At 38.2% G+C, this 26,778-nt stretch overlaps 2 protein-coding genes, 1 long non-coding RNA gene and 1 other non-coding gene across 7 annotated transcripts in view; 2 read left to right on the top strand and 2 right to left on the bottom strand.

The window, feature by feature from the left end:
* The window catches only part of EPB41L4A (erythrocyte membrane protein band 4.1 like 4A), a 208,536-nt gene extending 199,944 nt beyond the window's left edge, over positions 1–8,592 (top strand). For both annotated transcript variants that reach the window (XM_039848457.1, XM_039848458.1), the window contains 5 exons: positions 1,689–1,736; positions 2,294–2,362; positions 3,402–3,512; positions 4,591–4,672; positions 8,392–8,592. In XM_039848457.1, the coding sequence (XP_039704391.1) occupies positions 1,689–1,736; positions 2,294–2,362; positions 3,402–3,512; positions 4,591–4,672; positions 8,392–8,520 (439 nt within the window). In that variant the 3' untranslated portion in view covers positions 8,521–8,592. The remainder of the gene's footprint in view (positions 1–1,688; positions 1,737–2,293; positions 2,363–3,401; positions 3,513–4,590; positions 4,673–8,391) is intronic.
* Positions 8,593–10,573: 1,981 nt separating this feature from the next.
* On the bottom strand, positions 10,574–12,088 carry LOC120590818 (uncharacterized). The gene is made up of 3 exons (XR_005649778.1): positions 11,624–12,088; positions 11,107–11,179; positions 10,574–10,734 (listed from the first exon to the last, which is right to left on the bottom strand). It is a non-coding gene; the product is annotated as an uncharacterized LOC120590818 (long non-coding RNA).
* LOC120591057 (small nucleolar RNA SNORA13) lies at positions 11,257–11,390 on the bottom strand. The gene has a single exon (XR_005649824.1). It is a non-coding gene; the product is annotated as a small nucleolar RNA SNORA13 (small nucleolar RNA).
* A 152-nt stretch (positions 12,089–12,240) lies between the features above and the next one.
* NREP (neuronal regeneration related protein) overlaps positions 12,241–26,778 on the top strand; it is a 300,569-nt gene continuing 286,031 nt past the window's right edge. Inside the window, exon 1 of one of the 3 annotated variants that reach the window (XM_039848431.1) lies at positions 12,241–12,452. The gene's annotated coding sequence lies outside the window, so the exon portion shown is untranslated. The remainder of the gene's footprint in view (positions 12,453–26,778) is intronic. The other 2 variants (XM_039848433.1, XM_039848439.1) reach the window with 2 other exon arrangements.

Genomic DNA, 26,778 nt, shown 5'->3' with positions numbered 1-26,778 from the left:
CAATAATTATGGCTGGAAAGACTGATGTTCTCATTCAGGTTAAGGTAATTTTTGCTAATTCTTCCGAGATGGGGATGAAAGGCATTTCCCGTGGAATTGCAGCAATAGTTTTTTAAAACAGGAAAATACCTTTATGTTTTTTTTTTTTTCCTTTTCTGATAATTAAGGTAAGAAAATCTCTTGGCTAAAAATAAAAATAAAAATAAATCAGAAAATTTAAGTAAATATGAAAATAAAATTATCTGTAATTCCAACAGTCAGAAATATCTACTGCCAGTGCTTTTTAATATTTGCACCTTTTCTGGCAGTATTATTTAATAGGCTAACATATGGTCTAGTGAATCAGACCAGATAACTGTAGGAAAGGTAGATTCTATACAGGAAATCCTTCCAAGGAAGCATTTCTTTAGATTTTTTTAAGCATACAATTTTGTTCTTATGACAAAATCTATTAACAATATTATGTTTTATATGTCTGAGACCAAGGCTGCATCCCCTTCCCTTTATCTTCCATATTTTGACTCCTTTTGAGTTGATTAAAAAGTCTTTACAGATTTTTTTCCATGGGGGGGGCGGCGGGAAACTACTTAATTCATTTGCTAGAAAGTAACTTGTTGTATACTGTGGGCTCAGAAAGCCCTACCAGAATGCCTATGGTGCCCTTATTAACTGAGAAAAAAGGAAGGCAACATAATATCACGTTAAAAGTGACATTGAGCCCCCAAATTCTAATACAAAGTATAAATGTAAAATACCATAGGACAGAATATATCAGTGGCTTTGCTTAGCTGCAGGCCTTTTCATTTTTAGGGTTTGGATCCTTTCTTTGGGCCTATTATTAGTCGTCAGTTCTCTTGAAAGGACAGATGAAAGCTTATCATTTTTCTCACCATGAAAAAGACATTCCGTGGCAACAATTGTAGTGATAATAGATTTCTAGTATTCATTGCTGTTATGCGGAGTGTGAACACATGAATGCTGACTTTGAATTTCTCATCTAGGAAGTTAAAGATAGTGTTGTAACTACTTTCTATTCAAGTCATTCTTGGAGAAGAGATTTGTGGGTCTATACAGGGATGGAGAAGGGCATATGAAGAGTGACAGCATGAGCCACAGATAGGTTCCAGCATTTGCGGGCTCATGCTTTGGCCCAGAAACACATCGGATGTAACATGAAAGGGGGGTCAGTGGCACACAGTCTGCCAGTCTGGCCTGTCCTACCATTTCCTTTTCCCTTATGGTTGCTGTTTCTACAGGGTAGTCACAGATCATGTTGGGCCTCTTTCATATTAATAGAATCAGGATGAGTTCTTTTGCCTTTACTTAGAAATAGCTAGAAGGACTAGAAATGGAAGCCTCAAATTATTCTTCACTGTGGTATCACAACTGGAGCGTGTGTGGATTTGCCCCTGCAGCTCTAAGCGCTGTCATCAAATGAAGCTCTGGTTACGGTTGCTTTTTTATGTGATTTTTCTTCAGTGGTGCTAGCAGATAAATTATCCTGATGTCTTTACATTAACCATTTCACATTAGCTCTCCCTGCCTAGTCTTTCTTTGTCTATTCTCAGCTGGTAAATAAGAACTTCACAGTCTGAAAACTATTAGTTTTGTAGCTCTGCTAAAGTTAGCTATGAGATTGTTGGATGAAGCATATTTGCAGAGACGAGTGGTATTCTTTCTATTTATAGGAGAAGTCCTGATATCCAAGCAAAAGAAGAGTTATGGAAGCATATTCAGTGAGTGCTGACTGTTTTTTCTCATTATTTTAAAACCCTGGTAGTTTTAAGGCATTTACAAGGAAGACCACTGACACTAAGAGACTGCTTGGGGCTGAAGCCTGTCAAATAGTCTTCATTGCCATCATTATGTGGAACATGCACTCAGTGGTGGCACCTTATCACGCCAGGAGCCCTGACATCTCTCCTGAGACCACTTAGCCTCACCTGTAGGTGGGCCTCAGATAGACCAATATTTTACAAATAAATACCAAGGAAAACAGATTCAGAAGAAAAAACACCTACTACAGGGGAGAGAAGTAGAATTTTTGTAGGGAAATTGGGGATGGCTAGAGGGCCATCTACATTTTGGATATAGAAAAATTGGAAGAAGGTAGAAGAGCTACAGAAAAGGTTTTCCTCCCATTTTTCCTTGAACTCATTCTAGTTTTTAAATCTTTGTTCCTGGCTTATATTTCTATTGGTTTTGCTAACACCGTGTTTTGGGATAAGTTGTGAAAGGTATTAGTATTTATACCAGCATCATAACTTTTATTCTCTTGCTTGTTCCCTTCTAGGAAGGAACTTGTGGATCCATCTGGATTGTCAGAAGAACAATTAAAAGAGATTCCATACACTAAAATAGAGTATGTCTTTGAAAAACTTTTCACAGTTTTATTAGTACTTATAAGTGAGTAATTCATTCTTATTCTTCATTGGTGTTCCATGCAGTGCTTGCATTTGTCTTTATATTTTAACTAAAATTAAATAGCACTATAAAGAGGAAGAAAAGGGTATATTAAAGCTAATCATTCTTCTGTACTACAATCACTGTTATTTCTTATTAAATGCCTATTTGTATATATGATAGGTACAAAGGGTCTTTTGATAGTTGAGGTTAGTTTTAAAATATAAATTCTTTTTTTTTTTTGAGATATTCATTGATTGGCAACAAAATTTCTTTTTATTCACTATTTAACAACATAAGAGAAATAATGTTGATCACAAAACCCTACCATATAAACCCAATCCAGTCCCTATCATAGAACTAGCACATTGAAAGTGCTTCATGAAAGCATAGGGAATCCCTAACCACCACTCAGTGCAGGATGCAGCAGGAGATGACCTGTTCACTGCTTTCTGCCCTGCTGGAATTGTTTATGAGAAAATAAGAGCCTGCTCTATTGCTTTATTTCCCTTTTGTAACTCATGCTTCGTTCCCACTCCGGTCATATTGTGGGTTGGTACACAGTCTCCCTACCTACATCCACACCACCCGCCCCCCTGGCCCCACAACTCCGAGCCCCTTCATCTTTAGGCCAAAGATTGACTTCTTAATGACAGGCTAGTTTGGTAGCTAGGACAATGACCAATTGTAGACTTTTTTTCACACTACTGGAAAGAATTCGACTGTAGGGAATAATTTCATTACAGTTTAGTGGTTAAAAAATATACATATTAACACATATGTACAAATACTATAAAGAGTTTCATTTTTATGTGTGGTCAGGGGAGCAGTTTTCTGTTAACTTGTGAAATTTAAGCCACTTAGGATTTCCAAACCCAGAGGGGTCAAATTCTTTTTAAAACTCTTAGTTATTATTCCATGGCAGAATTTATATTAAGCAATTATCCTATTCTGACTTACGGTGTGTTTGTTTCCATGTTTTTTGGTTGATTGTTCAGGACTCAAGGTGACCCAATCCGCATCAGGCATTCTCATTCACCACGAAGTTACCGCCAGTATCGTAGGTCCCAGTGTTCAGATGGAGAACGATCTGTTCTCTCAGAAGTGAAGTAAGTAGGCAAGCCCGAGTTTATCATCACCCTTATGGCTGCAGAACAGCACAGTCTAATAGAACTTCCTGCAATGATGGAAATGTTCTATATCTGTAGCTATTAAATATTTGAAATGTGACTAGTGTGACCAAGAATTTAAAAATTGAATATTGAATTAATATTGAATATTAATTTTAAGTAATTTAAATTTAAGTAGCCGCGTATGACTAGTGGCTACCATATTTGATAGCACAGATCTAGACCATACTTAGACTGAATCATGGACTTCCAAGGTATGCACTGAAGCTTTTAGAAGAAAGAAAAAAATGCATGAGCTATTCTGTTGTGAATGATGTAGCTATATTTGAGAGAAGTTGGCATAAAAGTTTTTCTTTTCTATCTGATGGCATTTTGTCTTTTCTTTTACTACAGCAATTATTATATTACCATAGCTTGTATCTTTGTGTTATTTTTACTCATGAGGAAAAGTGACCGTATCTCACTTGACACTATAGGTGCTATATTTTAAATGAATATGTTAATGAAATAATTATACATTCATTTGTAAAAGTACTACAATCATAGAAATTCATTTACTTTGTATTGCTGGGTAGGAATGTTAACCATTAAACTCTGAATTAAGGCTCAAGTTTTTGATAAACAGTAAATTGGGAGATAGGCTAGCCCAGGGGACAGAGGTATAGGCCAGGTTTTCTTTGTTTTTGTTTTGTTTGTAAAATGTTGGTAATGGCTGTCTGTAGTTCCATAGATTTATAGAAAAGCATAAATGGCCAATAAATGTTTCTTTAGAAACAAATCAAAAAGCCATTTATACAACATATCACAGTAAGAAAAGCAAATGGGATCCATACCTATGTTTTATTCTTGGTTCTTCTCTTTATTTACCCCGACTTTGGGCAAATTACTTAACCCATCTAACTTAATTGAAAAACATCATTAAATTTCTCTCTCTGTAAATCAATGTGGTGAGCACTATAAGGAATACAGTGATGTATAAAACATGCTTTCTACGCTGTAACCATCTTCCAGCTCAAATTGTGATTCTCAGAAATTAATTCTGAAATTCACTCTGCAGTTCAAAAACAGATCTTGTACCTCCACTTCCCGTGACCCGGTCTTCAGATGCTCAGGGTTCTGGTGGCTCCACAGTTCATCAGGTTGGTTATAATAAAGTTTTAAGAAGGTGTTTTACTGATGACAGTTTTGAGAAACACTTTTCTGAAAATTCTTTTGTGAGGTAGGGAAATGAATCTTTAACTTTAATCTGAGATTCTGTATTTTAAAAGAGTGTGTACAAAACATGGAAGAAGAAGGAAGGAGGAGGTGGGTACATGAGGCACAACCCGGGAAGAGTTTATGTTAAGAGCGAGAGCTAGAGATAGTGCAAGGTCTAAAATGATCTGAGGTTTGGGGCAAAGCCAAAGGTAAGAAAGACCATAGATTGTTTGGAGCCAGAATAGAGAAACAGTGGCTTCACTAATTTTTTTTTAAAAAATGCTGGTAGATACTTTTTGAGCCAGAGAAACAAGGAGAAAGTGGTAGACTCACGAGGGGCAGACAGGAGAATTACTCAAGTCCTGTCTTATTTCTGTCTGCTTCATCAAAGAGAATTACTTTTGTTCTGAAAATGTTTTAAAATGTAGTTTAAAGGGAATTCAAGGACTTAGCAGGGCATCTAGTTGCCTTAACAAAATCAATTTAACACTCAGCCAAATTAGACAGATATATATCAGGGGTGCGCTGTAGCAAAATATTTCAGCAAGGTGTTTGATACCACCACTTGAGGCATATATTTTTTTAATAAGATAGAAAAAAAATGTAGGCTGTATAAGTCTTTGGATGTATGTATATCTGGTTAAACAACTGCTCTAAAAACAAAGTAGATGTTTATAATGGATCAGTGTCAGTCTATTGTTTGAGTGCGGTGGTTTTCAGTCTTATTCGGATCATGGATCGCTTTGAAAAGCCAGTTATAACTACCGTCTCTCTCCCATAAAAATGCCTATAATCACATATAAATAAATTCTAGGCATTCATGGACAGCTTAAGAATCCTGACAGCCTAAAAATCCATTATGTGCTGCCCTTTGTCCTGATTCATTTTGGCTAATGACTTGAGCAAGGACAGAAGAAAAACTGCTATTTTAGGTTAGATTCCCTAGGAACTGATTCTGAGATGGAGATTTGCATGGAGGAAGTTTATTAAGTGCTCTCAGGATCAACACTTGTTGGGGAGTGAAAGAGGCTTGGGCAGAGGCAAGAGTTGAGCTGTGTAGGATAGTTTCAATAAAGGCATCCACTGATTCCATGGGGAGCTTTGGAACTGAGATGGCCCTTTGGAACTGAGATGGCCCTTCTGATTCATCCTACCTGGCATCAAGGGGTTTGGGCCTCTACATACTCACTCTCATTATGTAGCAGTCACTGAATAAAGGGTGCCCCTGGGATGGGGCATGATCTCGGACAAAGTGGTTATCTTCAGCTGAGGGTAGTTCTTGGGCAGGGGCTCAGTTCTGAGTTGTATAGCAGCCATCACTCTCAGCAGGTGGGGGAATGAATGCCTCACTCAGGGAGATCGGGGTGGTTAACCTCAGCTTCCAATACAATCTGCATGTTTGATTAGATAAATCTGGGAGAGCTAATAGGTTGTCCAATTTGCTTCAAGTCAATAGCACTTTTTAAAAAGTATATTCCCATTAGTAGTTAGGGCTTTGCATTGAGACCGACTTACATATGTGTCTCCTAGTCTGCACCTATTACTTGTGTGACTTTGAGCAAAGTGTTTTAACTTCTAAGCCTTGATTTCTATGCAATGTAGATAATAACCTACATTCTAGGGCTATTGTGAGGACTAATAAGCAGTTATCTTTCAGAACTTTTACTTTTGGTCTTAAATTTAAGGTGGTTTTAATATAAATAGGAATTTTACTTTATTTTTTTTTCCAATTACTCCCTAACTAATCACCATCATTTAGAAATCTCAAAAAACTTAAATTATTCACATTAAATATTGAAAGAATAGTTCTTACTTTGCTGTATACAAGTCACATTCATCTTCTGATCAGTGTTACCGAGTCTAAGGTTGTCCCTGAGACACCTTTGATCTTGAACTCAACAGTTAATGAGCACATCTAAGGAGTGACAGGCACTGGTCTGGGCAGTCAGCAGACTACAGCCTATGGGCTAAGTCTAGTCTGCTGCTTGCTTCTGTGTCACTCAGGAGCTAATAATGGTTTTTACATTTTTAAAGGGTTAAAAAAAAAGACTATGTGAGAGACAGGAGATAGTCCACAATCTGGCCCTTTATAGAAAAATGTTTACTGATTCCAGCCCTAGGAATATAACACATGAAAGTAAACAAGCAAAACAATACAAAAAAATTACGTAAGCATTACAGAGAAACAAACCCGAGTTAGAAAATCAACAGGTGACCTTTCTTTCGTAGATAGAGTGGTCAGAGAAGGCTCTGTCAGAAAGTGACATGTAAAGCTGAAACTTTGCAGATGAGGAGCCAGCCATGTGAGTGGGTGGAAAGCTGATAGAAGCAGAGGAAAAAAGCATGGGAAAAATTGCTGAGGCTAGAAAAGGACCTGGGTGTTTGGGAAGCTGAAAGACCAGTGTCATCTGAGCTTAGTGAGTAAGGACAGATAACTTAGATGCCTTAAATGCCACGGGAAGAGTTTGGATTTCGCATTTTAAGTGCAAAAAAGAAACCATTGGTCCAGGTACCATTTGAAGGGACCAGAGTGACATGTGGAAGCAGAAAAGTTGCATTTCCTGAGTTCCACCACCATGCCAGAGTTCTGGCAGTGGCCTGGCTTGTATATACCTCACCTTAGCTTTTCATGCAGGAGACTGGTTAGAGGGGTGGATTAGGGACTTTATTTATTTCCTTAAGGTTTAGAGGCAGAGGGGACAGATTCAGTCCTAGACAAATTTATAAGGTGTAACTTCCTAGCTCCTTACTGTTGATTCTTCTGATATATAGCTCTCTATTCCCCTGCCCCGATTCTTACACCAATGTCCTCCTACCTCTCTGGTTGTCTAGAAATATTCTATCCCAAACATGTCTCATGTTTCAAAGTAATCTCGATTCATACTCCCTGTGCTCAGCAGAATTGTTGTTCCATCAGTGCTCCTTTGAATGTCACTAAAACAAATTAAACTAGTCATAGCAACAGGTGAGAGTTAACTTCTTAAAAGGTGACTAATTTTTAGCCCAAATCTCAAAATATAGAATTCTGGACAGTGTAGCTCAATTTGTGTAGGGATATATTTTTGGGGAAGTAAATATACCCATCAGCCTGATCTGACAGGTTAGACCATCTCTAGGAGATAGAGCAGGAAGGTTAAGCAAAAGAGCTGTGTAAGGCACCATTAGTGTCATTCTCAGGGCCTTCTCCTGGGGCATTGGGAGATATGACCCAACTCCAGGAGTCCTTGGTGTGGTGCCCAGGCTGTGGTAGCTCAGCTCCCATTTCTCCATGATGGGGCTCTAGCCCCAAGTGATGAGGGCCCCCAGAACATTGTTATGCGGGTTTCATTCAGTGACTATTGAAAATATAGTCAGGAAAGATCATAAATTACCCACAATCCTATTCTTTTCATCTCTCTGCCCATTGTTGTTAAAGTGGGAGGCCTGAGAGCCTTAGGAAGGACTGCAAAGAAAATGACACTGAATTGAGGGAATGGACAAGACTTATGCCTAATTTTCATAAACTTTTTATGCATGTTAAGTGTTGGAATGAACTTTTAAGATTTAAATAATCTTCCTGTAACTTGACGTCTTAAATAGAAGAAAATCTTAATTTCTGATGTAATAAAATTGACTCGGCTCTACTTTTCCAAATCTAACTTTTTGAATGTTTTTTTCCTAGAGAAGAAATGGGTCTAAAGATAGCCTGATTGAAGAAAAATCTCAGACATCTACAAGCAATCTGGCTGGAAAACATACAGCAAAAACTATAAAAACTATTCAAGCTTCACGCCTCAAGATAGAGACTTGATCCCAGTGAAAGGCTTGGAATGGGGGTGGGAAGGGAGTGTGTGCCACCTTTGAAACTGTGAATTATTATTCAAGTATCTTGGACCTGCAAGTGTTTCTTCAGAATAATCAAGTCTGTTGCTTCTTTTAAAGGTTTAACTACAGCATATTTGTGCTGAAGAGCCTTTTTGTTTGGTTAACTCTAAGGACAGTCACCACCTTCACTTGATGCTTTCCAGGAAGTTTCCTTCCTGGAAACTGAGGATCTGGTATCTAGAACCAAACCAGATGTGTCTGATCAAAGTTCTGGAACCCTGGACTGCAGCTGGCTAGCTGTGCAATAGTACAAGTGGGATGAAAAGGTCCTTCTCAGCTCTAGGTGGATCTCAGCCTATGCAGATGCATGAAGACTGAGTTCACATTACTTTCAAACTGCAGATATTAATATATAAGTCCTTTGTAATACTGTATCCTGTGGCATTAAGTTCCACTGGTTATTAACAAATGTAAAAAGCTTTTTGTTTGAAAGTGTTGCTTTTAATTTCTAGAGTCCTTGTGTTTTCAGGAAAAAAAAAAAGCGGCTACGTGTGAATTTAAGTTGACCTCAGCTTATAAATTCATACCACCCTCAACTTCAAATGGTCTCTCCATCCTGCCTGGCTGTCTAACTCTTCCCCCAAAGGCTATTTTCAGACCTTTTTTCTCTGCAAATGACTTACAACCACATATCCCCAATTACCATTTTTCTCATTCCAAGTTAATTACCTGTAGCCACCGTCCTGTCTCTTAATATGAATTTTCCACTCAAGCAGCCTCACTACAATCTTATCACCAAACCCCGAGGCTTTTGGGCTGCTTTGAAACACTGGCAATGTCCTGCTTCCCATTTTTCTACCTTTCTGACCTTCCTTTGTAGTTCATCCTACTCTACCTCACTAGTTACTGGAATTTCTCAAACCTCAGACTTAGGCCCTTTTCCTCTACCCCAGGTGGTTCTTTTATGCCCATGATCTTAAGGTTTATTTCTAGTTTGGACTACAGACCAGTGTTCAGCCAGGAGACATTTAAAATGCTGCCCCCACCCCCCAGCTGGATTTAGGTCTATTATCCTTATAAATGTGCAAGTCTACACACACAGCAATCATTATGGACATCTCCCCTGTTGCGAAGTCCTGTTAGCTTTGCCTTCTGTAGCTTTATTATCCCTTTACCAATTTTACCACATTGGCCCAAGGTGGTCATTTCTTGCCTAAACAACTGTAGTAGCCTTCAAGGGGCCCACTTATGTCTTTCTTTTTTTTGCAATTGTGATCACAGATTTCCCCTTGCTTTGAATGTAGCCTTAAGTAGTCTGGCATCTTACTGTTCTGCCTCAATTTCTAAGACTCTCATCTCTCATAATGGCCACCTAACATGCCTCATTAAATGTGTTTGTCTTAATCAGGGCATTAAAGAGGGAAAGCAATCACAACTCACAAATCTGGACTTAAGTCATATCCTTTTTCCAGATCAAAGCCTCTGCACATGTCATTCACCCAACTTTGCCTTCCAAAATGATAACTACCCTTAGTCTCGACTCTGCTAAGGTTTCTGACTTGGTCAAATCCTATCTTTCATGAGACTTGTCTCACAAAGCAAGTTCCACATTTCTTCATTCACCTGTAAGCATCCAGAGAGAGGAACTATTTTGTTCACCATTGTGTTCCCATCTACTAGTACAGTGCTTTCAATAAATTTTTTGAATGCCTGAACACATTATTTGTTCTTTTCTGCAAAGTAAAAGAAGGCAGGAGATATGAAGTTCATGATTTAAAAAAAAAAAAAAATGCAGTGACATGTAAAATTAGCACATCTGTGATCTAGAAACCAACTAGTCCAGTTCATTACAAGGCACTGGAAGAAAGCACACATTTTTCTGTGGGCCTCGCATTACATTAGCCTTTCAGTGACTGATAGCACTGAATGTTCATCTTAAATGCTGAGATTTTTGAAGTTGCTGGGGGAGAAGGGAGAAATTCTTCCTTTGATCTTTCAGTGAAAGAATGCTATTTTGGCAGTCACTTAATACACAGACCTCCAAGCACATTTAAGTATTTATTAATAAACCCAGTTTTAAATGTATCTTTATGGACTGTTTGAAGGCAGGTTAAGTACTCCTCAGACTCCTGAAAATTTTAAATGATCTAAGCAACTCCTGTGAAGATCAAGTTTTCAAAAATTCTTCACCAAGGACATCCTAAAAAAAAAATAAATAAAAATTGAGAAGCAAATACATGCATCATACCTTAAGAACCTGGTAATAAACTCGATACGCACTTCTGCATTGCTCTAAATTCTCCATTTCTGGAATCAGATTTAAGTATCAACATAAAACATGCCTCTTGAAATTTGACAAGTGGTTTTTAAATTTAGCTGCTACATAGAAAACATCTTAAGATGTCAAAAATAAGCTGGAAACAGGCTATCCTGTTTGCTATTAACTTCACTAATATTAATGAACCATTAATACCTAATTTAAATACCCACAAGTGAAGGCACTCTAGAACAGTGACTAAATTCCCATTACAAATAACAGCTTTTAGACAGAACTTCAGCAATATTACCCTACCTTAGGTCACCTTTGTGCTCCCAGGTATTCAGCTGTCAGCAGTCTATGCTTCAAGCATCCATCCGCCTTTCTCCTGAACAAAAATTAGTTAAGACCAGTTAAGAGAAACTACACAATCTTGGCAGACTCAAGATTACACGTGAAAGCATAAACTGTTACTTGCGCAGTTCCCACACCAAAGAAATCAAACTCAAGGGCAGGAAAAGGCTGCAAAGTGTTTAGTTTACGCCTTTTTTGACACCACATTCACTAGTTTCCAAAAGTGAATGGGCAACACAAAGGCTATTTGAAAATTCACTAAGGACTGCTCTATCTGTGGCACAAAGTTGCTGACCCTAAATCAACTGGTTGGGATGACCTGTTGTTAGAGCTGGAAGGGAAATTAACTAATCCCAGCTCTTGATTTTTTTTTTTACAACTGAAAGCGCGACAGGTAATGGAAATTGATACTTTTAAGTGGTTAAAATCTTAGAAATTCAACGCAACCGGTCCTTTTCGCACTAACGTTAAAACTCACCTGCAAGTTTGGTGATACTTTTTCGATTTCCGCCAAGGTCTGCACCATAAAGGGCATTTTACTTCTACGCTGCTTTCACACTGTGATAGGGTAGGCACACGTGCAGTTACCCGGCCAGGACTTTATCTTTCCCACCAAAGAAATCCTCACTCATGTCAATTTCCTGGCACACGGTCGATGACCAATAAATTCAAAGGCATTAAAACAAATCCCCCCAATTCTTAGCACGGGAAAGCAGAACCTCCCGAGGTTCCCGACAACGTGGCCGCAGTCAGGCCAGGCCGCTGCCCTCCACGCATCCAGGGCGCCGGACCTCGGGCCCGGCCCGGCCTCCGCCGGCACGTCACCAGGCTCAGGGCGGCCGTGAGATCCTCTCTGGCAACCTAAGCCACCCGCCATCTCGGATCCCCAAAAGCAGAACATCACGAACCCAGCGCAGAGGCAAGAAGGGCCGCAAACCCCTCCCACAATGCTTTTCTACCACCGGAAGGACCCACTGTCCGCAGAGCGCGGGGAGGACGGGCTGTACCATCGGCCGCCGCGCGACGCGAGACGCCGCCGTGTGGCGGGAGGGCGAAGTGCCCAGGGATTAGCCGTGGGGCGGGTCTCCAAGCGGAAGAGGACTGAGCAGCGAGGGTTCGCCCCCTGCGCTCCCTTTCCTTTGTGCGCCCAGTCCTTTCCGCGGAGGTTTTATCCAGCGTGGATCCCCATCCATCCTTCCAGTGCCAGCAGCATGTGGTCAGCGCTGAGCTGCACGTGTAGCCTAAAGGACTTGAGACCTCGGGTTCTGGGGAAGGACAGACAGAGCACCACCTCCCGCTGAGGAAGAGTAAGGTCATTCATTCAAAAAATATTTATTGAGTACTTATTATGCTTCAGGCGCTCTCCTAAATACCTGGGATCAGGTGTGAATGAGACAGGGTTCCTGTCTCCCTTTCTAGTTGGGCAAGAAAGACACCAAACAGGTAACACATGGACACTGATTCCAGATAGTGTAAATGCCAAGAATGAAACAAAGAGGGTAATGTGACAGAGCAGTGCTGTCCTGTAAAAATACAGTGCGAACCAAGAATGTAATTTAAATTTTTCTAGCACATATAAGAGTAAAAAGAAACATTAATAGTAACTCAATATATGCTAAATATATAAACAATATAAAATTATTAATGCTATATTTTGCATGCTTTTATTCCTACTAAGTCTTAAAAGTTTGGTGTATATTTTATAATTCCAGCACATTTCATTCGGACTAGTCACATTTCAAGTGCTCAGAAGCAGGCCTTGGCCATTGTAGCTAGAGCAGCCAGAGTGCGGAGTGGCCTAAGATGAAGTGGAAGAGACAGCTAGGAGCAGAGCATATAGAGCTTTGTACTTGTGGTAAGGAGTTGGGATTTTATGCTGCAATTTAAAATTGATTAATTATTACCACAGAAAGAAAGCAAAGGTTGTTACTGGCTTTTTGCTGATAACTCATTGAAGGGATAGAAACTGCAGTGAGAAAGGCTGTATAGTAACAACTAGGTGTCCTTGCTCCTGTAAGTCCAGGCGGACACTCATCCAGAGACCACATCCCAGCACATTTCACTGAAACTCACTGCTGAGAAAAAGGAAAGGAAGGAAAGAAAAAAAGACAATTCAAGCTCATTTCCAGTGGTCAGTACACAAAGGCTAGCCTGAATAATAACATCAACTTGGGGACAATAGAGACAGTGATCACAAGAAGGTAAATAACTCCAAGACCTTCGTTAGTAAGTCAGTTTAACATCTGGGGGGAAAGTTTGAGAAAGGAGGACAACACCCCCAGGAGTGTCATTTAAAGACACTTCAGTGTGGGGTACAGTGTGGTGATTATAATAACCATTAACCTTGTCTTCTTGCTAAGAAAAGTCAGGGAGAGAGAATTTCCTTAGGCTGGAGCAGCCAGCAGATCTAGGTTTAAATCCATCTCTGATAATTGTTCCCTTAGGTAAATGACCACCTCTCTGAGCCCAAGGTTCCTCATTTATGGCATAATAACTATACCCATGAACCACATAGGTTAGTTTAAAAAATTAAGGAAGGTTTGTGGAATCATCTAGCACTGTGTAGTACATAATAATAGCCGATAAATGACTCTCATGAGCTAGGCTCTTCCTCTCATTTACTGCTGCCCAGGTATGGAAGCTTCTTGGATCGAGTTCTTCAGGAAGGGGGAAATACGCTGCTGTTTTCTTTGAATGGCTTGACATTTTTGCTCCTACTTTACTTTTTTCTGTTCTACCCTTTATATACCTTCCCTAAATTCTGGGTCATTCAGGAATAGGTAGAGGGGAGACATTTGCTCCAAATATTGGATTAGTGCTGGTGTCAGGAAATCAGTTCACAATTCTTCATCTTCCTTTCTGCTTTAACCTCGACATCCTGATAAGAAAAACCCAATGAATAAGCAAAGGCAAGCAGAAAGGACATGAGAAAAAAGGGGATTTTTCTGCCTAGTCTCCCCTCCACTCTTGCCTTTTGGGGCTGCAGCATTATGTACAAGCTACATAGGGTATTAGTGCAAACATGGAACAACCTCGGTTTCCCAGTGATAGGTAGGTTAATGGTCCCCCAAAGATGCCCACATCTTAATCCTCAGAACCTGTGAATGTGCTTCATTCAATATGCCTTAATAAAAGGCACATTGCAGATGTGATTAATGTTAGGGACTAAGACTTGAGATAAAAATTGAAAAGAAGGCAGAAGACTTAGAGATGTAGCAGAAGGCAGGAAAGGGACCCAGCCTTCCTTGCTAGCTTTGAAGATGGAGGAAGAAGATCTTTGAAGCCGAAGAATGCCAACAGCCTCCTCTTGAAGCTGGGAATGGCCCTCCGCTGACAGCCAGCAAGGAAACAGGGATTTCATTTCTACAAGTGCATGTAACTGGATCTTTCCAACAACTTGAATGAGCATAGAAGCACATTGTCCCCTAGTCTCCAGAAAACACAGATCTTTCGATGCCTTGATTTTTGCCCAGCGAGACTCACGGCAGACTTCTGATCTATAGAGCTGTGATAATAAACTTGTGTTGTTTTAAGCCATTAAATTTATGTTAATTTGTTATGGCAGCAAAAGAAAACAAACAACCTTTTAAGGGATGGAGAGTGAGAAGTGAGCTGTTTACTTACCCCACTGCTTGCCCCACTCTCATCAGGATCATATGTAAGATTTTGCAGATAAACTATGCACATTTCATTTTAAGTACTTAATTCATATAGGGTTGACTTTTGTTTTTAGTGGGTGCTGGGGACTCAATTTATGTCCAACTGATATTAAATAATTTGAATACTTTTTATAATTTAAAATAATTTGTAGATTTGAGGTTTTTTTTTTCCTTAAACAATCACATCATCTGTAGAAGCTTTATTTCTTCTTTTCCAATTCTTATACTTCTTACATGTCTCTGTGTGTGAGAATGCCCAGGCTAGGACTTCTAGAAATGTTGAATAGAGTGATAATGGTAGACATGTGTGTCTTGTTCGTGATTTTTAAAGGAATGCTCTTAAAGTTTCAGCATGTGTTTGAATGTGAATGGTATTCTTATGTCTTTCCTGTTGTTTATGGGGTTAGAGAAGTTTCTTTCTATTTATATTTCTAGTTTGCTAAGTTGTGTTTAATATCAAATGAATGTTGACTTTTATTAAATGTGTTTTCTGCCTCTAAAATTAGCATAAAGGTTTTTCTTTTAACTATTAATGAGGCTATTGCATGAAAACAATTCTAATGTTGAACCAATCTTACATTTCTGGAGAAAACCAAACTTGTCATTTAAAAATAGATTTTGTTGGGACTGTGGTTATCGTTCTCATATCATCTTTGATAGTTTTAATGTTAAAATTATGCAGGTATCTACTTAATACTAGTAATTTGTTTCTGAAAATCAGATGCTCTGAGCAAAAACATTATCTGGAAGCCTATTTTCAATGAGTTACTTGTTAACCCAAACTGATTTATAAAATTAACTAAAATATAGTCAACGAACCTCTATTAAATATGAAACTATAATTTTAGGCTGTAAATGTTCAAAACTTTGTTTCCCGATGCCAAACAATATAGCTGTTAACAAAGAGTTGCGTTGTCAGTGGTAACATATTCTCTTTCATCGTTATTTCTTTTCCGCTTGCTTTGCTTCCTTCTCCGCTAAGTTCTTTAACACTTTCTTCATGTTTTTGGTTTTCATTCCACAAAACTAGAGGAAAAAAAGGGCAGTATGAAATACGAAAGGCACTGTGGAGATGATATTCTAATTCTTCTTTTATCGCCAGTGGCATTTGTGTGGACCATCTCCTTCACTGGCATTCAGTACACTTGTTGATTTGCTCACATTTGACGGGGATGGTTTACTAATTGTATTTGTAATGTAATTCTCAAGACATTCTCCACACGTGTTGTTGTTTTTGTTTTTTTTTTAAATTTTTTTCTTTCCTGCTTGTTGTTATTGGTAAATAAGTTGTAGCGAGTTTTGGGGAATGAAACATAATTTTCCTATATAAATATCAATTGAAATGTTGTTGTGAGAGAGATGTATATGTTGTATGATGTTGGATGTTAAATACAAGAGGTAATTTACTGAGAAAACATTAATCGGGAAAATGCTCTGTGGAATATGCCTCTACTGGCTTTGCAAAATTAGACAACTTTTCCTCTATTTCTTTTCTCTGAAAAATTTAATATACTGTCAATATATATATATATATTTTTTTGCTTTTAAAATAAACCTCACTTTTGAAACTATCTGGATCTAGTATTTTCTTTGTGGGAAGATTTTAAACTACGGATTCAATGTCTTTCGTGGTTGTAGGGCCATTCAGGCTTTTTCTTCTTTAGTCAGTTTTGGTAAGTCATCTTTCCTAGGAATGTGTCCATTTCTGCCATGTTTTTAAATTTATTGGCAGAAAGTTGTTCATTATTGTTAGATTTTTTTCTCTGACATGAACTAGGTGCCCAGCAATTCAGTTCAATTCTGACACTAATTCCTGGAGTTACCATCAGACTCCACAAGTTAAAGGCTCAGTCCCACAAGACTGCCCCCATTTCATTTGCCAGCGACAGTGGGGTGCCCAACCTACCCATACTTCTGCCTAGCTGACTACAAATTTGGGGGTTCCCATGACCCTCTTCCCAACCTCAGGTTTGATAATTCACTAGAATGATTCACAGAACTCAGGAAAACATTTTACTTGCTACTACCAGTTTATCATAGAAAATACAACTCAGGAACAGCCAAATGGAAGAGATGTATAGGGCAAGCTGTGGGGTGGGCGTGGGGTATCCTGCTAGTATGTAGATGTGTTAATCTACCCAGAAGGCCCCTGAACCTCAGTGTTTTCAAGTTTTTATGGAGGTTCCCTTATGCAGCCACAGTTGATTAAATCATTGGCTATCGGTGATTGAACAAAACCTTTAGCTTCTCTTCCCTTCCCAGAGATGGTGGTAGGGTGGGTAGGGCTGAAAGTTCCAACTCTCTACTCACGTGCTATTTCCCCTGACAAGTAGCCCCATCCTGAAGCTACCAAGGAGGTCCCACGAAGAGTCACTTTATTGACATAAACTTGGCTATGCTTGAAAGGGGCTTGCCCTGAATTGCAAAAGATACTTCTATCACTTGTGAAATCAGTGAACATAACCCACACTGGCCGCCAGAACCAGGTGATCATGGGATATCTTTTGGGTGACAGCCAAAAAAATTGGGGCCTAAGACATACACATAAGCTCCTTTCCAGGAAATACCAGTGACCTGAAGTGAGGCAGAGGGAGACCGTGAAGATGGCACCTATGGGCCTCCCTGGTCTCTGGAGAGCATTGCAGTCAGCCCCTTGGTGTGTGTTAAATTAGAAGCTTACCACTCAGTTTGTACCTATTAAGATATGCACATAAGTGTCTTTCACAGAAAAACTCATCAGGTTTTAGACTGGTGATTCTGTGCTGAGCCCTAGGGTGTAGCCACAGTGAGTCTGTGAGAGTCTCTAAATTGTCTCTTAGTTCCTGTGTGGGGCTCATGGATGCAAGCCCCACTGGCTTTCACAACTAGATGTTTTGGGTGCCCATCTCTCAGGTGGAGGTTTTAAAGCTTGAGAAACCAGATGTGGGGTCTAAACCTTCATTTTTCAGGGAGAACCGGGGCGGGAGAGGGGGAGGAGCGGGCGGGGGAGGGGGCGGGTATGAGCTCCCTCTGGATATGTGCTGCTGTGCCCCAGGGTGGGGTTTATGGTGAGCTTGTTTCTCAGCCTCTTTTACCTGTTTTGATGTGTGTTTTTTCTCGTTTGCCCATTGTGTAGGAGTCACTCAGATAGTTTCTGGATTTTGTTCAGAGGGAATTATTCTATTTGTAGCTATAGACTCAGTGTATCATGGGAGGAGGTGAGGTCAAGAGCCTCTTATGTTGCCGTCTTGAACCAGATCATAACATTGAGTTTCTAATGTCAGTTATTAGAAATTATTTTTCTAGGATTTCTCTTTGGTTCTTTTTTGGAGATCTTTCAAAAAGATATTTATGGTATCTTTTGTTCCTTTGTTATGTCCTCTCTCTTATTTCTTAAAATATATTGAGCACCCTCATTTGATAGCCTATAAGTCAGAAGTTGGAATAGTCTGTTTCAATTTACTGTCACTTTTTATTTTCTCATAGGTTTGTGATTTTCTTTTTTTATATTGTGAACGTATGTTTTTGGAAGTTGAGTTGTAACCATTTGGGTCTATTCCTTTAAAAAGGATTTACATTTGGTATTGCTGGATCCTTGGGGCACCACTGACCTGGGAGCACTGTGAGTCCATCCTGCCTATTCCATGTAGGGTAGGATGTGCCCTTTTCTATATGAGGGAGTCTGGTGTTCATAAAATTCAAGGGAAACTTTTTTCCTCCTATTTTATCCTTCTCCATAGAAAAGTATAGGCTAATTATCTCTGCTGTTTCTCTCTGTAGGGTGATACTCTCCTCCCCATTCGCTTATTGTGAGAATATTACCTTTCAGGGAACACAGCTTTATACCTGGGTCATCAGTTCTACTTCCCACCTTGCTCAGGCCTCATGTCTCATCTCCTAAATCCCATATGGCCCTTTGAAGCCTAAGTCCTAAGCCACCAGGGATATAGATAGATGTCCCAGGCAAATGCCAGCTCCAGAACTTGCTTTGGATTCATGCTATCTTTTATTTATGGCCTCTGAGGACTTCCCCTATTTTCCAATCAATTTATTCATGCATTTAGAACGATATTTTAAAATATTTTATCCAACATTTTTAATTATTCTGAAATAGGGGATTTTCTTGCATATCTCTCCTGCCATATTGCAAGCATAAAATACCTTTTGAATTTCTTAATCTGTTTATTACTTGAAAAACCACACAGCTTAAGAACATTGGAAGGGCTTATCACTAATCCAGCTTTTTCTACTAACAATGTATATATAAAGGTAACAATTCTTTCCCTAAATAATTTACAATTTAGAGTAATTCTCACAAAGTCTCCTTCTTAAGGTAACTTGTTCAGATTCTTTAGGAACCTAACAAAATTATTCTGAAGTTCATTTGAAATAAGAAAGTGATGAAAATAGCCAGAATGACTTAGAAAAAGAAGAGTAATGATGGAGGACTAACTCCTTCCTTAATACTAAATATTTACCGTAGTCTAATATTAAATATTAAAAGAGATTCGAAACTTTATAAGATAATTAAATCAACATGGTAATGGCACAGGCATTCACCTATCAAAGCAATAGAAGATATAACTCATGAATAGTTCTTATTATATTTTAAATCTTAATATGTCTTAAAGCAAACCTCCCAAATCAGCAGGGAAGGGAGGGCTTAATCCACACATGTTGCTGGCAAGAGTAACTTGTCATATTAAAAAAGAGTTTTACTTGATATAAAGCAAAATGAAACTTATGTAGTTTAAAGAATTAAATGAGAAAAATCAAATGATAGGCTAACAAAATACATGTTTGATTGTAGAAAGGGCTTACTAAACTTAAAAATCATTGGCTGTTTCTGGAAAGTGGCAAGAAATTGGTTACGATGAATGATGAGGTAGTAGAGAGATTTATCTTGCTTTTTGACGATAAGAAAGTATTACCTTTCAAAATAATAAATAAAATTTATTTTAAAAATTAATAATTGAAAAGAATAAGAAAATGATTGATAATCTTGATTTGACATAATTTAAAACTTTTCTGCATTTAATAATTAAAGAGAATTTCCATTTTCAATTGGCCAAATTCTTATAATAAATATAATTATGACAAATATAATCCTTAGTAATAATCATGTTAATCCACCTGAACACTGAGAATCCAGTAGAATGAAAGACAAAAAGAGATATTTCACAAAAGAAAAACATGATTTCTAAAACCAAGAAGTATTAATATCTTAAGGAATTCTATGAAAAATATTTTTTGGAACACTACTCATTTGTGATAATGTTATTTGACCCCTAAATTTCCAATTTGTTTTTCTGATAGTTATATGTTGATTTTTTTAAACTAAAAGCTAGCCAGGTCCATGTTTAGAGAGATCTTATCTCTTCCATTTCGTTCTTATTTTGGAGTTATGAATGGGCTTAAATTTTTTTCTTATAGATTTTTCATTATGAATTTACTAATCATTATGCTTAATGTGTTCATATATAAATAATGTGTTTGAATAAGATGTAGTTCATCTTTACTTGGTTAACAAAGACTATGTAAAATCTCTTCTGCATCCCCATTTTAGAGCTCTTACTAGAGTACTGACTTAGTATTGCTAAATGAATGTTAATGCAAGAAATTCCTTAATTGTCTGATATTAGTACAAGCAAGAAACCACCAGGTGGCAGTACAAGCCAAGCACAAAACAGTATAGTTCATAGATACACATACAGTTACACTTTAACTGGAATTAAATTAGTAATCGAATATCTATATTTGAGTAGAATTACCCGACTACCTCACGTTTTTTTAAACTTGGTTTTATATTAGTTTTTCAGAGATGAGGTTTTCTTTTCTATCTTTCTTTTTTAAAATCTTCTCTAGTGCAATTGGAAAGATCTGTTTTAATATGTTACTTGAAGTAAACCTGAAAGAACATCTAATGCATTCCAGTCCAGACAAAATGAAACATCTCTGAGTCGTAAGATTCCCTGTGCCCCAAAACTATATGTCCCAAGCCAATCAGGAAGATAAAGCTGGTGCTTTAGTCAGGAGCCAGCCTGCCAGGAAATATATACATAGCAAGTGGGATTGAATTATAAATAGACATTTCTTTTGTGAGTTAGACAGCTAAATCTGTCTTAATTTTTTTTTAAGTTAGGTATGACTTGATTGCAGTGCTTAGTCACATATCTGCAAATAAATAGTTGCTAGATAAAAATATGATTTTTTTTATTTTTATGACTAAATATATGTGGCATGTGTTTCATGTCCATATATTTCCCAGGGTATTTTTAGAAATATCTGTTTCCATATCAGTAACTTAGCTCTTTTATGGTGCAGGAGTCTTTCTTTTGAGGGAGCAGACAGTGTTGGAGGATGTTCTTTGAGACAGACAGGTGCTCCTGTGGAGCATGGACTAGCTCATACAGCACAGAACCCAAAACCTGGGTTTCTAATGAGTGACTTTAATCATATTAATGTTACATTCATTTTAGCCACTGCAAGAGAATTCCAAGCTGCTTCATTGGAGATTTGAAATCTCTCAGCTGAATAAATTAAATCCCTGAGTACTGAGGTAACTTGAAATTGAGCACACAGAACCTCTATCAGGCATCTGTGAGAAATCGTGGAGAGCCCAAGGAGGGCTAAAAGATTTTGATCCTTCAAACTTTCAAACAGGGGAAGAAATAATTTCAACAAACTCTGGTCTAAAATAACAAACATGGTCTCAATTATATCTGTAATATACTATCAAATAAATAATTGATGAGTCCTTGAAGCAACATCAGTTATTCACGAGAAGTCAGAATGGTTTCAACATCCATCATAGCTCACTTTCTTTTTTAACAAAGTGTCCAGACCTCCAGACCTGGGAAGGGCGGAGAACCTTGAAATATGAATTTGAACAAGGCACTTGACAAGGTCTCATACTACATCTCTGACTGAATTGAGATGTGTCATAATGTATATAATTAAGTGAATAGCTACCAAGGGGATGCTGTTTAATGGGTTGATGTCAAATGGAGGGATATTTCTAGGAATGTCCTCGGTCTTTCTTCTTTAATCCTTTTTATTGGTGATTTGGGTGAAGATATTAAATTCACTCTTATAAAATCTGAGATGATATGAAATTAAAGAACATAAATGGTATAATCGGGGTTCTAAAATCTTTGGCTGGTTGAGCCCGGCAAGTGTTAGAAGAATGGTTTTAAAGAGAACATATGCAAAGGCCACTACTTGTGTCCTATAATCGATAGTGTATATACAGGGTAAGTCATATCTTAGTTGTGGCACATCTGGAAAAGACTTAAGGAAATGTAGTTGGCAGTAAATATAGTATAAATCAGCCGCGTACCATGGCTGTCAGCAGAGTAAATGTTAACTTAGATTTGATTAATCAGAGGAAGGAAACTTATTTTACACTTAATGTAAGTTAATAAATTCTATATTAATAAAAGTGTGGCATGGCACAAGAGAGAGGAGATGCCCCTCTTCTACTGGCTGGACCTCCCTCTCTTCAGTTCTAGGATCTATACCTCAAATGGGGCATAGGTAGGCTACGGACCATTCAGGAAAGAGATGAGCAAGATAACGAGAGTAATAGAAGCTATGTTATAAAGGGAGTGGCTGAAGGAATTGGGTTTAGAAAATGCAGTATCTGGAGATGGAGTGACACTGGCTTCACATATTTGGAAGTCTGTCATGTGAGGGATTATTGTTCTTTTTGATCCTAAGGAATCAAATTAAGATCAAGGGTGTGGAAACCTTAAAGAGACAGTTTTGAGTGTCATATAATGGCTTTCTGATGGTTGGAAGCAATCACAGGTAGGAACAAACTGTTTCAAGAGATGGTGATTTTTTTGTCATTAGGGTGTTAAGCATGGATGGATAAGAACTTGGAAATGTCTTAGCAACTGATAGATAGTTGAATTGAAAAGTTCTTCCAATTCTGAAAGTTTATGGTTATTTTATTAATCCATTATAAAGCTAACAGGAATCCTTAAGAAAGGGCATCTTTGAAAATTTCTCAATATTAATTTATCCCAGTAATCCAATATGTGTTGTTTTTTTTTCTTTTCAATGTCTTTATTTAGCAGAGACAGTACCAGGATATTAAATGTGACCTTTATAACTAATGTCTCAGAGACATGGTGAAAGCCCCAATGCCAAGATTAACAAAATAGGTACCAAATCCTAAAGGGATTACCTAATTGAGTTGTGTTAAATGATGGGGCAACCACTTCTGCCTGTATTGGTCCATTGCTCACCTCTGGGAGCTGCTGGGAGAACTTGACATGTGTGCCCTGGAGTTTGGGAGACTCAGGGATGGTGACTCCCATCCCTGAGAGGCTGTGGCTGGAGCTACTCATGCCTGGCAGTAGTGCAAAGGAGAGAGAGGATTTTGGCGGAACAGTCTCCACCACCACAAAAGGAATGTGTTGGAGGTGCATGTTTCCTCTAGACCAGAAGTGGAGTTATTTTAGTGGGAACCTTGCCCAACGTTGCCCTGGATGGAGTGGACTGCAAGCAATTAGGTGCTGATGGAGGAGACTGTGAATAGGCCATGACTGGAGGCCAATCAGAACAGATTAAGAGAACTGACTAAAGCCAGGCTCTAGGTTCAAATCCTGGCTCTGCTGCTTATTCACTGTGTGATTATGGGCAGAGGTGGAATAAGAGAGGTAGAAAAACCTATCTTCAAACCTCTGCTGGAATTTCAGGAAGATAGCTGGGGGAGCCAATTTAAGTTAGGTAAGATTTTGGAAGTTTGATAGTAAATAAAAAGACTTTAAAATAACCAAATAAGACTATCGTTGACACTTAAAAGGGACAGAGAGCTGTGGGACCTTCCTAAGTTTAATTCAAGGGTAGAAAGATGTCCAGAAAGCAGGTTTGAAGAGAAAGTAGAAGAAAGAATCAAGCTGCTTTCTGCTTGCATCCTGTGCAGACTAGCTTAGGAAATAGATAAACTGGCTACAGCTATGAGTGGGAATGCTGGAGCCATTGATGGATGGATTCTAGATGTGATTTTGTCACCAAATAGCAGTGTCAATAGCAAGTCACCCTACCTCTTTGGGTCCTAAGTTTCTTCACCTGGAGATGATCTCCTGGTTCCTTTTAGCTTTGTAGTTCTGTTTCCGTTTCATCTCACAATGAAGATTTAGTATATATGTACACATCCATAATTTAGTTTTAGAAATAGTTACTTATAGCCAGATTTTTTTCCAGAAAACATCTAATTAACTGAACTTACATGTTTCTTTCTATTGGCATACTGGTTGTGTTTTCTGCCTGAATATAGTGTTAAGGTTTTCCTTTGTGTCCCTCTCTGCTAAACTTTATATAGATAAGCTTTAGACAGGGCATTCTTAGCATAGGTACTTTAAGAGTTTTATCTATATTAATACTGCTGATTCAGTCTACATAGATAAAAGGTCACAGGCCAACTAAATTCAAGGAAGTAAAAGGAATAGTCAATTAAATACAATTAAATATTAAAGAATTCCTCAAACATTTTGGAATTTATGAGATAGTTCTGCATTTTTTTACTCACGTGCAATGAAAAATAGACATAGTTTGTCCTTTAATTTTAAATCTCTTCATAACACAGCCACTGTCTAAAGTAATGTAATTATCTGTAAATTTCTGTTAAAGTCTCTGACCTGCCCTGGAAAGGGATGGCACAAACAAATTATTTCTTTAACTTAGCTATTTAAAATTATACAGTAAGGTGTGCATTTCAATTTAGCTAAAAATGAGACACTGATTAGAGTGTCATGAAGTAGACAGAATGAGTGGGCAACGTACATCTTAATCTGCTCTGTTCTTTGCTGGAATTCCTCATTTCTGGATTGATCTCTTGAGCAATAGCAATAGTTTGTTATAAATTACACTAGATTGTGTCTTTATTAGTTTTAACTCTTACAAGGCGTTCAGTCTTTGTAATGATACTGAATAAAGGGTTTCAAAAGTTTAGCACTCTACTTGGATTCCGTATTTATATATACAGCATCTGCATCACACATTGAACCAGGACAGCAGTAGCAATGATTGCAGCACCCATGGCCCCAAAGCCTATAACTTGAGATGTCTTTGCTATTTTCATCCAATTTAGATTTAAATGATCTTGAAGTTTTCTTTTGTCTCCACAATCCTATGACTCAGTTCACAAGAGACATCATCTTTAATGCTTATGTATAAATTCACCCATGGCAACTTAAGCCTCTAAAATCTCAGTATCCAGAACACCGAAAACCCTGTTGGAATGCAGTGAGAATATTTATATGTTGGTAAGAAAATGGAAAGTCAAGTATAATAAAGTGCTTTTACTTAAAATATATGTATATTGGTTTAAGTTCCCTATGTTCCCAGTGCTACTCCATATCATGGTGATTAAGAGGATTATAAGGAGTGATTATAGAGAGAGAAGCAAAGAACCTTGAATTTTGTTTCTGAGAGCAGTTTATTTTCTGTCTTACTGGACTGTAGACTTCCAAGTCCAAAGACCTAATCCAGTGATAACGAGGGGCAGTTGTACATGTACATGTAATGAATTGGTAAGTGGCAACAGCAGAATTTATTATTCCAGTGTTCTAGAAGCCTTAGTTTTGCAGCCCAGAACATTTCTTCTTTCCTACTTTAGTGCACACTATGCTCCCTCTCTTTACATAGGATCAGCACATGACTGAATGGGGTCAGAAAGCCCCATCCACCTGGCCATCGTGATTAGTTTAGATGTGACACATGACCCACGCTTGGCCGATGAGAGTCTTTGTCTAGGACTTGCCTATAGGAAAATTAATAGGGGAAACTACTTTTGCTTCTGTGTTCCTGGAACTGAAAGGCTAGCTGACAATGGCTAACTTTATCAACCTGTGGAATAGCGTGTCTGCAATTGTCAGGATGAGGCCTACACAAAGAAAGATGAGAGGAAGGAAGAGAATTGGTGATGTTCTTTGAAGTCTGGATTCAGTTCTGTCTGATGTCAGCTCTAATAAGCCACTCCTTTTTTGTTTTGTTTAAGTTAATTTGTATTTCTGTCATCTGTATCCTGACTAACGCAGACTTCAAACAGAAATATTAGAAAAAGCCTTTTGATGAAATATTACTTCATAAACATAAAAATACAGATGACACTGGTATGATGATAATAAAAATAACTATAATTTATCAAGCATCTACTAGGTACTAAGCACTGCTCTCTCTCTCTCTCTCTCTCTCTCTCTCTGTGTATATATATATATATATGTATATATATATATACATATATATATATATATATATATTTTTTTTTTTCCATTTAGTCTTCACAACAACCTGTGCAGTACCTGTAATCAGTTAGCTATTGCTGGGTAACTGTCCCAAACCTTAGTAGCTTGAAACAATAAGAATTTATTTAACCAAGTCTATGGCTTGAGTGGGTGATTCTTCTGGTTTAGACTGGGCTCAGTAGATCTTAAATAGGCTTGCTCATGGGTCTGCAGTAAGTTGGCAGATTTCTGGGGATTGACTAGTTTAGGATGGCCTCACTCATAGGTCTGGGGTTTGGTGGTCTTCTCAGCTGCTCCCACAGAGGTGACTGGACGTGTGTCTCCAGAAGATTAGCTCAGGCTTATTCAGTGGGCCTTGCAGAGTTTCAAGAGAGTGAGTGGAGATGTGAAGTCCTCTCAAGATTAAGGGTGGGTGCCCTCACTTAACTCCTTCTGCTGCAACCTACTGGCCAAAGTATAAGGCTAGCCCTGACTCAGGAAATGAGGAAATAGTCTCTACTTTTAATGGGAGGAGCTGAAAGTCAAAGGGGATAGATATAGAGAGTTATGAAAAAAGTAGGAGCACAACTAATTTACTGGAAAAGGTATTAGGTACATATACTTCAAAATATAAGAAATTTACTCAAGGCCACGTGACTAGGAAGCAGCAGAGACAGGATTTGAGCCTTAATCTTCTGATTGAAAATCTCACTCTTTCAACATTTCTCTCTAGCTTTGCTGATTGATCTACGAAGTCCAGA

This window comes from Pteropus medius, unplaced genomic scaffold (genome assembly GCF_902729225.1).
Source record: "Pteropus medius unplaced genomic scaffold, Ma_sr-lr_union100, whole genome shotgun sequence".
Lineage (NCBI taxonomy): Eukaryota > Metazoa > Chordata > Mammalia > Chiroptera > Pteropodidae > Pteropus > Pteropus medius.
This window is presented reverse-complemented; position numbering and strand designations above follow the sequence as displayed.